We start from the raw sequence: 13,153 nt of genomic DNA, 5'->3' as shown, positions 1-13,153 counted from the left end.
AGGATCTGTGTGCCAAATACGAGCTTCAGCAAAAGGACCTGTCTCGTTATTTTCAAGCTCGCCAATTTGCCAGAAACCACAGCTCACAATTTCCCATCCTTCCAAGTGAATCACTTTTGGACTTAATTTTGAAGACTCCTTTTTTCCTTAGGGGTTTCACTACACACTGTTACCCTATCATCATGAAAATGGACATTGTCAACCGAGACAAGATCAAAAACCACTGGGAGAATGAACTTGGAACTGAAATCTCAGAAGACACTTGGACTGACGCTTTAAAAAGAGTGAACAGTAGCACGCCTTGTGCAAGACTAAGCCTCATACAGTTTAAAGTTGTCCATCACTTGCACTGGAGTAGAGCAAGGATCGCTTCCATTTACCCAAATATTGACAGCAATTGTGTCAGATGTCATATTAATGTGGCAGATTTGACTCACATGTTTTGGTCTTGCCATCTGTTAACAGGCTATTGGTCTGATATATCTGATGTACTGTCAAAGGTCTCTGGAGTCACTTTACAGCCCTGTGCAATGATAGCATTATTTGGGGTACCAAACAAAGAAGCAAATTTAACTAAGAACCAACAGAACATTATAGCTTTTGTTTCTCTGCTGGTACGAAGGTGAATTTTACTTAACTGGAAGTCAAGTGCGCCACCTACTGTCACTCAGTGGTTGAAAGATGTAATGCTATTTTTTGCACTTGGAAAAGATCAAATTTGCTATAAGGTGTTCAGACAAATTCCAATCTGTTTGGGAACCCTTTCTATTACACTTAGCAGCCTCCAAGGGCTCCCACAGACATTGCATAAATTAAAAAGATACTATGGGTTTAGTCTTACAACTTGAGCACACACAAAGGCTCTCACTGCCACTCCATACCGCCCTGTCTGCTGGTGCGGAATTGCGCCAAATCTGGCAACAGGCCCAGAGGCTACGCTCGCTGTTTTGATCCGGATGTTGACCGCAGCCGCAGAGTTCCGTGGCCACCGAGAGAGGACTTGGATTCTTTGTGGGTCCCGCACGCGTACCCCCGGAGGTGTTTACACAGGAGAGAAAACTGAGAAAATGTGATGGATTTCTTTATCGCGGGTTATTTTTAGAACATAACTCCCGTGATAAACAAGGGATCACTGTACATCATTAAACAGGAATTGTGCTCTATCTGGATTTGGTGTGACTAGTGTTATTAGGCCTACAATACATGCCCAGTTTATTTCGGTGTGGGCGCACAGCGTTGTTCGCAAGCCCCCCCCCCCCGCCCTTCTTTTTTTTCTGCACCGGAGCCACCCATCCTCTGCGCTCTGGGACCTCCCACTTTACAAATTAAGCACTGGGAAAAAAACCCTTTCACTTCCAAGAAAGACAACAACAACAAAGATGAATTTGTGTACTTGCTCAGTCCAGCAAAAAATTGCGTCAGAAATTTGTCCAGGTTTTCATCCTAACAGCTCTTCATGCCTCAGACAGCTTATGGCGAAGTGGATTTGTTTTGTGTGTGTGTGCGTGTGTGTGTTTTAGAAGAATTAGCGCCGGCAACTTCAATTAGCTCATTCAAATCTTCATCTGATAGCAAAACAAACTTCGCCATGTTTAGGTAAACGCCACCCCCACTAGTGTGTGAGTGGGTGGGGTTCACAGCGTGCAATGGTACAAAGCGTATGGAACCATATTTGCATGCTAAATGCAACGCAACACAAATGGAATGAATAATCTATGTATATACATAGATTACATAGATACATGTATGTATATACATAGATGTATATACATACAAAGCACCTTTCAAATGACAAGGATCCACTCAGCCGTTATATAAAACTGAATTCAAATTAAACAGATTTGCATGAAAACAGTAAACATAGAAACTATTAAAGTGGTTGTGCAACTCAATTAAGAATGTTGTTTGTCATTTGGCTGTCCCTGTTTTTTGTACAGAGTTGTCACAGCAGTCCAGCACAGCTCTGCAATGGGATCTGGTACAAGTTATACACCAACTGCTCTTCATGACGGAACTCCAGTTTAGACTGAAGAAACACACACAGCCTCTGGTCTGGTCTTCCTAAGCGGGTGTTTCCCAGCCAAGCAGTAATCAGGTCCTACTTTGCTTAGCTTCTGAGATCTGATGGGATCAGGTGTGCATGGAGCAGATGGGCTGTTGCAACCCAATTAAGAATCAGCAAGGCTTATTCCAGCATGACATTTATGGTTCTGTCTTACACAAAGCTGCACAGTTTCCAACCAATGCAGCTGTCATTTTTACACGCCACACTGTTTAAACACCAACTGAACTTGTGTTCATCTGTGCTCAGGTGCAATGGTGGTGTGTTGCTATCATGAGGCAGCAGAAAGCAATTATAGACCTCCAAAAACATGGTTTAGATTCAAGAGGGGTTTTTGTTGTTTTTTTGTTTTTTTGCACAATACTTCAGATTCACCTTACATAGGCAAGTTCTCAAGGCGTGTACATTCTGCTTATACACACAGGAATGTGCATTAATGCTCATATTCCTCCCTTCACTCATTAAACTAAAATAACACTGAACTGAAAACAAAAATTAAAATGAATGAATGTGAAAACTAGCAAAAAAAAATTACAAGTCCTTAATGACTCTGGTTTGCAAAGCATTACTGATTTTTATCCTTCTGGTGGTTCACTGCCACTGAGCACTAAAGGTGCCCTGACACTTGCACAACTTTGATCCGCGCACTTACACACACTTCGTCCTGAATGATCCCACCCGCTTTGTTGCGTTGGATGCCGCACTTTGTGCCGCTGGACGCTGCGTATATAAAATATTTTGTAAAAGATTAATCATCTTCTCTCAGAGTTTGGCTGTTGAAAATGCCTCTAATCGCTTTCAGAATCATGGAGGAGCGTTTCATGTGCAGCTTTTTATTTCTCTCTTTCCTGCACTTCATGAGGTGGAGAACGCATTTGGAACCGACTAAAAGGTAATTATTTGTCATGTTTATATTGTAATAGCTTGGTAAAACAGTTGCACATTCAGTCCTTCTTATAAGTAGCTGTAAAATTATGTTTATGATAGATTTAACATCTCGTTATAATCGTTCAGAAATGAGCCACACTGTGGTGCGGTGCGCTGACCAGCAATCATTCGCACTCACGCATTGTTTTAATTGTTTGCGCAATGTTCATGTGAAGTTCACGTAATTAAGGTGTAATGGAGATTTTGAACATTTCAAAATTTTCTTTGCAGACTTCATGAAGCCGCACACAGTTACAAACATTTGTGACAAGGTTTACTCTCCCCGCACAGCAGAGTGCATGTCAAGTGCGTGGATCAAATTTGTGGCAAGTGTCAGGGGGCCTTCTGTCCATGAAAGGACCTACAGTGAAATCAGGAGGGCAGAGATGGAGAGGAGAGGTGCTTCTCTCTCTCTCTCTCTCTCTCTCTCTCTGTCTCTTTCTCTCTTGTGGTTTATCAAGCGATACTCAATGCGGACACTGGATGGCGCGCCAACGTCCCGCCTTCAATACTATCCACTGTTGCACTCACTTGCTCCGACCATGGTCTATGCCCAGGTGGGTGGTTCCCCGCCTCCTCTGTGTTGTATTGGGGGGTGCACTCAGACCATTGGCTCGCAGTCGTGTTACACTGAGGGGCCCCTCGGGACATTCGGCTCACATCGGTGTTGCATTCAAGCCCCACTTGGGACATTGTGGGGGCACTCAGGTCTTCCATGACTCTCTGTGACTTTCCATGATACACTGTGAGCCTTCCATGAGAAATCCATGACCCTGTCTACGCTGACACTTCCATGCGCTCTGACGTCTGAGCTTCCAGCAGCTCATCCCAAGATAACCTGCCACCTCTAATTCCCGTATTAAAACTCGTTGATCTTTTGGTGTTTCCAGACGCTTTCCTGCGCGGCTCCCACACTACATGTTCCTGGCTCCTATGCCACCTTCTGCATGACGTCACTTTGGAACTCGTTCTGCTCTCATCCTCAGAGTGCATGGCTCTGCCACATTCAGCTAAGTTCCTGCATGTCTGTGAGATCCCGTTCTCACGCTGCTCCTGTTTTTGACTGTGCATGACCAAGAACTGTTTCCAAGACCTGTATTCAAGAAATGTTTCCAAGAACTAGCACCAAGAACTGTTTTTCAAGAACTGTATGAGCTCTGATGCAGAACCACTAAGGAACTTCCAAGTCGTTTCTAAAGTCAGTCCAGCTTAATTGGAACTGTGTCACAAGACAAGCAGCAGCTGACCTCTGAGGACAATTCATGAACTGTGAACGTTCCTGCTTAAGCCTACAGTGAACTGCTGTGTTGAGGGCTTCCAGTGTTACGAGTGCAATCACTCACCTCTGTTCTCCATCCTCCTAGTTCCTCGTCCTTGGCTCTCTGCGTTCCACCTGTCTCCAGTTCCAGCCCCATATACTCCAGGACTCCAGCTCATTCTCAGACTCCCAAGTCTGGCCCTGTGTGCACTGCGGCTCCTGAACTTCCATCACTATATGTGGGGCCTGGTGTCGGCTCAGGCAGGGCTTTCCTCCAGCTCAGCACCTCAGTTATTTATTATTGTAAATAAAGCTCTTTTCATTCACAACCTGTTCTGGTTCTTGCTCCATAGCATTTGAGTCCATCACCTGTAACGGTCCGGTCCCGTCCGGACCTCTAACCACAATACATGTGGCCTTTAAAGGCAATGACAGATGACAGTCTGATGGGTAAAATTCACGTTACACTGAAAACACACCCATGATTAATTAAAAGACTAAATACATGCTTCAACTCCACTATGCTCATACTGTGCCTTCAGACCATGCACTATAGTTAGCAGGGCCCAAAATGTAAAACCAGACAGGTTTTTTGGCATGAAAGTAAAAGTAAAATCCAATGTTCAACACATTTGAGAGCTATTTTGATCAAATTAAATTAAATTTACTAATTTCCTCTTTTTGCTACCACTGATGTTAATCCACTAAACCTAAGGTTTAATGAATATTAAACTGTTCTTTGGAGAGGTGGTGCATGACATACCCTCTACAGGAGACTGTTAATGAAAAATTTAGGAATTGCTGCATAGATTACTTGAGTTTACCTCCACCAGCCGTTTCTCTTGAATCAGACGATCTCTGCGACATAACGGAGACACGTCAGAGAGCTCCTCTCCATCAGCTTCTGCTCCCTCCCTGGATGGAACCATTAAAAGAACTAAACACTCCAATAATCTTGGTGGAACACTGTAATGAAATTCATATCATGATCTAGCAATGTTTACAATGAATATACACTGGAGAGTTACGAATTATAATTATTATCATATTATAACATATAACTGGGAAAGCAATTATATTTCCAAAGGGCATCTATTTGGAAACTCAAGCTGTTTCCAGGTCCCAGTTATGCAAACTATAAAAATCATGTGCATCATTAAATTGATGTTGTTACCACACTACACTGATTTCACCTCTGAATAACTGCCAGAAGCTCAGTGTTTTGACTCGATCTGTAAGTGCTCACTGGTTCAAATAAATGAATAGATACATAAATGAATAAACATTTTGTTTAGCATAAGGGACATTTATAAAACAATTGTCTGATATACTTAAAGCTGTATGGCCTCAAGACTTTTTTAAGATTTAAGTCATAAAAGAAACTGGCACCACTATACATTTATTCTTCAGCATTTAAATAAGGGATTCATAATATGATATTGCCAATATGATCAAAATTGGTGCTGTCTGGAAACAATTTAGAATTTCTCCCCCTGAAGGGGAGAAATTTCAAGCAATCAGACAGCCAAGACCAAGACCTACATTTGATAGCATCATCAGATCATGTGGGGGCTTCCTCTAACTTGCGCAAGGTATACTGGGAAGCACACGGTGACAGCCAATCAGAGCAAAGAAAGGCTGCGTGACATCAACTGGCTGCTCGCGCAAACAAAATAAACCAAGATGGCAGAAAACACTCCAAAACAGCTTATTTCTGTATAAATCTAATATTTTTCTCATATTTTTTTGGAAAAGTTGGTGAGACATAAACACTTTTAAATGTAAAAATGCTGTTTTTTAAACCAGATATCACCTCTGAAGTGATTTACAAGAAATCTTACGGATGATAGTATGCAATCCCCACGAATACTCATCACGCAAGTGCATCAGGTCAAAGGTAATCTCAAAACCTCAGGCCTGTGCATGTCTTCCTGCAGACAGTAATTAGCAGCAAAAAAAGCTATGGAATTCCACCCAGTAAATATGTTTTCTTCATTAAAATGAGCTGTATTTTGCAACATGGTCCAAAAATACAACCTACATTATAATGGTTGGATTTCGACGCCAAATGTTGTCAGTTTTATGAAATGTGGTTAAAAGGCTGTACAGCTTTAAGGATTATGACCCTTATTTCTGCTGTATTTAGAGCCTGAGGGTTACTTGGTTTCAGGATACATACTGAATGGCCCCACCTGAACTTCCTTCCTGTACAACAGTTATTTTTGAGACCTGCGCCTCAGTGCTCAGTAACACTACTTATACAGCATTATAAGCAATGACAGAACATAATCATAATCACGACACAAAAATGATAGAAAACTATTTAATGACATTATTCCATTAAAACTCAATCACAAGGAGCTGAGAATTCTTGCCAGTATCATCAAGCTGCAGTACAGCAATATTTTAACAAATAAATGAACATAGCAGTTAACTTTGAAAATTAAAAAAAAATTCCCAAAAGGAGACACAACCAATCCCAGAAGAATTATTTTTGTCTACAACCTCCTCATTTAAGTAAAAAAGGGCTATGATGGTCCTGGCTTGCAATCCTCCCTCCTTGCCTGCGTTTAAATGCGCTGCATGATCTGGCCCCTGTGGTCGGCTTCACTTCCCTTTGGGAAATGCTTTTACATTCCTTTCCTATAAGTTCCACAGGTTGCCAAACAAAAATGAAAATGGTGTTTCCCTGGTAGAAGTGATAAAAAAATATCCAAAACGGTAGGGGTTATGATACTGGTTATAGCCACAATATGTTGTGTATTTTTAGAAAATTCTGCCCTACCAAAGTAACTTTTCAAAACAGACTGTTCATTTTTGTAACTGGCATTTGCTTCATTACATCTTAGCTTGCTAACCATTGGCTATGTTCTCAGTGTTTGGTTATAACACCGGCTGTCACAGTAAGCTATGTTTACATGCCATTAATATTCAGGTTAAGGTCAATATTCCGGTTCCTGAATCATTAGGAATAACCCGTTTACATGCTTAAGCAGACAGAGTTTCTCCTGTATACATGGTCACTGGTATCATTTAGAATATCCCCATCTAAACAGCGACCCACATCTTCCACCGGTGCTTGATTTAGTCTGGTGTTCATGCAAATCCTGCTTTGCGTAACTTTTCGGCCAACTTCTTGTAAATGTCGCTATCTCTGTACTTTCTACTGTCAATAAAAGACATTATATTCATGTCTTTCACGATACTAATGAAGTACAGTGGTCCCTCGTTTACTGCGGGAGTTACGTTCTAAAAATAACCCGCGATAGGCAAAATCTGCTAAGTAGTCAGTGTTAGTTTTTACAATTATTATAGATGTTTTAAGGCTGTAAAACACCTCACTACACACTTTATACACTTTTCTCAAACAGACATTAACATTTTCTCACTTTTATCTGCTGTGTAGACTCACTTTTTTCTTCTTGGCGAGAAGATTATAAACAGACACACGCAGAACACAATGCGCGTGCTCTCCCTTCGCTCACTACCTCCGCGGGTACGGATGCGGGACCCGCAAAGAATCCAAGTCATGGCCACGGAGCTCTGCGGCTTCAGTATACCGAGACCCTGCTGCGCTCTGGATTTTTCCGCAAATGCCGGAAAACAGTCTCTGGACCTGTTGCCAAAGTTGGCGCAGCTCCGCACAGCAGTGAGTGGCATGCTGCGGCGTTTACCGAGCCTGCAGACTCAGTAAGCGCATCGGAGGCAGTGAGAGCAATCACAGTGAAGCCGATTGGTGCCGCGACCGGCCCACCTGATAAGGACGCAGAACACAATGCGCTGTTTATCTCTGCTTCTGTGGTGTCCGGTGGGTTGCGCGTGCCGTATACAAGTAGTTGTCATACTCAAAAGACCAAGATTCCTTGCGGATAGGACAGAAAATAATGTTCCTTTCTATGGGGATATCCCGATGCGCGTTTATATGACCTGATATTCGGGTTAGAAAAGGAGTAACCCAGGGGTCATATTCGGGTTTTTAAAAACCAGAATATGAGCATATTCGGGTTTTTGCAGGTGTTTACATGGCCGTGCGCAACCGGTTTATTGCTAATATTCCAGTTATGAAAGGGTTATGAAAGGGCCTGCTGCAAGTAAACGTAGTCGGTAACTTTGAAAAGTTACTTTATTAGTTACTTTATACAGTTACTGCGGACAACTTGTCATCAGCTGCTGAATGTAACTAATAAAGTAACTCGTAATCTAACTTGGTTATTTTTAAGAGTGAGTATTCAGAAAAGTAACTAAATACTCAGAAAGTAACTATTAGTTACTTTGCTGATGATTCAATCATAGAGTAACCAAGTTAGATTGCTCGTCACCTTAGTTACATTACTTATTAGTTACAAGTTGCCAGCAGCTGCTAATAAAGTAAATTCTATAAAAATAAATCAACTCTATAAAGTAACTGTACAAAGTAACTAAAAAAGTAACTGATAAAGTAACTTTTCAAGTAACTGTGGCAACACTGCTTGGCAGGACATCTGATTTTGTAAAATTCTCTTCTACAAACAGTTTGCAGGCAGTTGAATGCCATTTTAAATACCACAAATACAATCACTTCATGTAATTGTAAATGTATTATTGGTTGTGGCCTCACTACATGATACCTAGCGCAGTCAGTGCTAGTTTATGGCAACAGCTGTCATGTCAGCTGTCTATGACATGTCATCTAATGTACAAAACTGGGCAGCGCATCTCATTTGAGGCAGCATGGTGGCTTAGTGGTTATCACTGTTGCCTCACAGCGAGAAGATCATGGGTTCGATTCCCACCTGTGGCCTTTCTGTGTGGAGTTTGCATGTTCTCCCTGTGTTTACGTGGGTTCTCTCCGGGTGCTCCGGCTTCCTCCCACATCCAAAAACACGCAGGTTAGGTGGATTGTAAACTTTAAGTCCGTAGGTGTGTGTGCGGGTGTGAAAGTGTTTGCTTGTCTATATGTGGCCCTGTGACAGACTGGCGTCCTGTCCAGGGTGTACCCCGCCTCGCACTTACATGTTTGCTGGGATAGTCTCCAGCACCTCGCGACCTTTAATTGGACTAAGCAGTTGAAGATGAGTGAGTGAGATGAGTCTCCTTTGAGGGCAGGCACTGAAGGGGTAAAATATGATGCATATGACGCAATTTTTCTCCATCCGGGAACAAAAACACAGCACTTTCTCTGAGGTTTTGGGCAAATTACACACAAACATGAAAATGCAAAGAAAAAGTGAAGATGCGGTAAAAAGTGGACATGTGTTGCGGTTTGTTTATGACCCGGAGCTCAAACGTGTCAAGGCGGTTGTGCAGGCGAGAGAATGGAACCTACTCTGGCTAGCTGTGTAGGCTAACACTTACCGACACGGCCTCTCTCATTTGCCTAGTCTTCCCTTCTCCACTGGGAACCAAAAAAAACTTGCAGTTTTTACGATGGTGATTGCTGCCGAAAACAAAACAATATACTAGTTTTCCGTTAGGACTGACGCTGTTCATGGGGAGCACTCCCACACTCTCTGCCGTGTTTGTGCCGGCTGTCCCCAGATGTGGTCATATCCTGTGACACCACACAGGGGTTCATACGAGACTGCGTTGCCCTATAGGAGACCATAGTCTCGTTTGAACCCTCCATGATATCGCGGGATTTGATCATTTATGGGGACCTCCATTTAATATACACACAGCATAACGTCAAACAGATTAATGGTGTACGGTTTTGTTTTTGGCTGCAATCACCGAAGCAGTCACGAAAAGTATTTTAATTTTTTTGGGTTCCCGGTGGAGAAGAAAAGGCGAGGAGGTAGGAGACGTCGTGTTGGTAAGTGTTCCGTTCTCTCGCTTTCAAACGTCCTCAACACGTTTGTGCTCCTGATCATAAACAATTACTCTGGAACAAAGAGGACAAACAGTGTTTTAAAGGAGAATAAACAGGATGTAAAGTATTTCTCACATCATCTCTGCTGTTAAATGTGACTTGTGTATACTTGACAGGGTTGTTGATTGTGTTGAGTAGCAGACCTGCGCTGACTGCAGTCTGCTCTCTGGAGGGCGCTGTGGACCACCTGTCTGAGTCTATCAAGGAACAAAGCCACACTGGGCTGAGTGGAAGGTAAACCCAGCTTCAGATCACTGCGCTCTTGGCACAGCTCCTCCAGCTTTTTCCCAAAACGCTCAGCTGAAAACACACACACACACACACACACACACACACACACACACACACACACACACACACACACACACACACACACACACACACACACACACACACACACACACAGAGCATTGGGTCAATCAGTCACCCAGGAAATCCAGGCTCAGACAATCCACATTACTCATTTGACCAAATGAAGCCCTATTATACACCATTATACACAGTTAGGTAGTTAGGCTTTCTATGTTGACACTGTACTAGTCTCTGCTTACTGGTCTACTTGATCCTCTGGTCATTGGTTATGACTATTAATGTGATTAACAAATGGGAAAACTTAAAACAGTCTATACAACTGCATTCCTCAGTGATGACAACACTTGAAAGGCAAATACAAAATGTGGACACGCTGACCCAAATTCAACGTCTACAAAGAGGCCAACACCAGATTGTGACTTTTATTTCTGTCGCAAGGTCATACAAATATGTCAGAGTTCAGTGCTCCTTGGAACGCTGAACTTCCTGAAGCCTCGTGATTTGTTTATTCCTTTTTAACACTTGTATATTTGTGCCATCTTCAATAGTTTAACAGTGTCTCATTACGTCTGACAAGGAGGTTACAGTCAGATTCAGATGTTTGGACAACACATTTTTTATTTTATTTTATTTTTTGCCTCTGTACACCACCACGGTGGAATCGCAATGAAACAATCCAGATTGTAGCCTTTCAGCTTTATTTCAAGGCATTTAAGAAAAATATTACATTAACTATTCAGGAATAACAACCATCTGTATGCACAGTACCTCTATTTCAGAGGCCATAGGTAATTGGACAAAATTAATTCAAGGATTATGGTTAATACAAATCACCACTTTTATAGCCATTTTGGGGGGGGGAGGGGGGTTGTTGTGGTTGTATACAAGTCAGGGATGGATACATGAGTATTTCCAAGTCAATGAATATGTCTTGGACGCCATGTGCACTGTTGTCCTTTTGGCTGCTCCCGTTTGTTCAGGGTCACCACAGCAGATACAGACAGATCCGCATTATTTCAATTTCAATTTCAATTTATTTTCATTTATATAGCGCCAAATCATAACAAGGTTGCCTCAAGGTACTTCACACAAGCAAGGTCTAACCTTACCGACCCCCAGAGCAACAGTGGTAAGGAAAAACTCAAGCAGACCAGACTCAAAAGGGTGACCCTCTGCTTGGGCTTGGGCACAAGTTTATTTGGCACAAGTTTAACGCCGGATGCCATTCCTGACACAACTCCAGTTTTACATGGAGAAGTACACACAGCCCCTGGTGTTCCGAAGAGGTCTCCCATCCAAGTACTAACCAGGAACCACACTGCTTAGCATCTGAGATATGCCGGGATCAGGATGCTGACATCATTTACATTAAGTATAAGAAATACAAACAATATGGTACTGTATGGTACAACCCCAATTCCAAAGAAGTTGGGACGTTGTGTAAAATGTAAATAAAAACAGAATACAATGATTTGCAAATCCTCTTTAACCTATATTCAATTGAATACACCACAAAGACAAGATATTTAATGTTCAAACTATAAAAACTGAATAAACTTTATTGTTTTTGTGCAGATTTGCTCATTTTGAAATGGATGCCTACAACACATTTCAAAAAAGCTGGGACAGTGGTATGTTTACCACTGTGTTACATCACCTTTCCTTCTAACAACACTCAATAAGTGTTTGAGAACTGAGGACACTAATTGTTGAAGCTTTGTAGGTGGAATTCTTACTTGATGTACGACTTCAGTTGTTCAACAGTCCGGGGTCTCCGTTGTCGTATTTTGTGCTTCATAATGCGCCACACATTTTCAATGGGTGACAGGCTTGGACTGCAGGCAGGCCAGTCTAGAAACCGCACTCTTTTACTACGAAGCCACGCTGTTGTAACACGTGCAGAATGTGGCTTGGCATTGTCTTGCTGAAATAAACAGGGATGTCCCTGAAAAAGACGTTGCTTGAATGGCAGCATGTGTTGCTCCAAAACCTGGATGTACCTTTCAGCATTGATGGTGCCATCACAGGTGTGTAAGTTGCCCAAGTCATGGGCACTAACACACCCCCATACCATCACAGATGCTGGCTTTTGAACTTTGCGCTGGTAAAAATCTGGATGGTCTTTTTCCTCTTTTGTCCAGAGGACACGACATCCATGATTTCCAAAAACAATGTGAAATGTGGACTCATCAGACCACAGCACACTTTTCCACTTTGTGTCTGTCCATTTCAAATGAGCTCGGGCCCAGAGAAGGCGGCGGTGTTTTTAGATGTTGTTGATGTATGGCTTTCGCTTTTTGCATGGTAGAGTTTTAACTTGCACTTATAGATGTAGCGACGAACTGTGTTAACTGACAATGGTTTTCTGAAGTGTTTCTCTGCCCACGCAGTAAGATCCTTACACAATGATGTCTGTTTTTAATGCAGTGCTGCCTGAGGGATCAAAGGTCACGGGCATTCAATGTTGGTTTTCGGCCTTGCCGCTTACGTATAGAAAGTTCTCCAGATTCTCTGAATCTTCTGATTATATTATGGACTGTAGATGGTGGAATCCCTAAATTTCTTGATAAATGAATGTTGTGAAACATTGTTCTTAAACTGTTGGACTATTTTATCATGTAGTTGTTCACAAAGTGGTGATCCTCGCTCCATCTTTGCTTTTGAATGGCTGAGACTTTTGGGGATGCTCCTTTTATACCCAATCATGAGTGTCCCCAGTTCCCAAACGCTTACTGAGTGTTGTTAG

At 42.2% G+C, this 13,153-nt stretch overlaps 1 protein-coding gene across 1 annotated transcript in view; it reads right to left on the bottom strand.

Annotated features, from left to right (window-relative positions):
* disc1 (DISC1 scaffold protein) overlaps positions 1-13,153 on the bottom strand; it is a 210,245-nt gene that overhangs the window by 129,373 nt on the left and 67,719 nt on the right. The window contains exon 5 of the mRNA XM_034184501.1: positions 5,072-5,162. Coding sequence (XP_034040392.1) covers positions 5,072-5,162 — 91 coding nt within the window. The remainder of the gene's footprint in view (positions 1-5,071; positions 5,163-13,153) is intronic.

The sequence above is a fragment of the Thalassophryne amazonica genome, chromosome 13, assembly GCF_902500255.1.
Source record: "Thalassophryne amazonica chromosome 13, fThaAma1.1, whole genome shotgun sequence".
In the NCBI taxonomy this organism is placed as follows: domain Eukaryota; kingdom Metazoa; phylum Chordata; class Actinopteri; order Batrachoidiformes; family Batrachoididae; genus Thalassophryne; species Thalassophryne amazonica.
The sequence above is the reverse complement of the archived record's forward strand: the minus strand, read 5'-3'. Positions and strand labels throughout refer to the sequence as shown.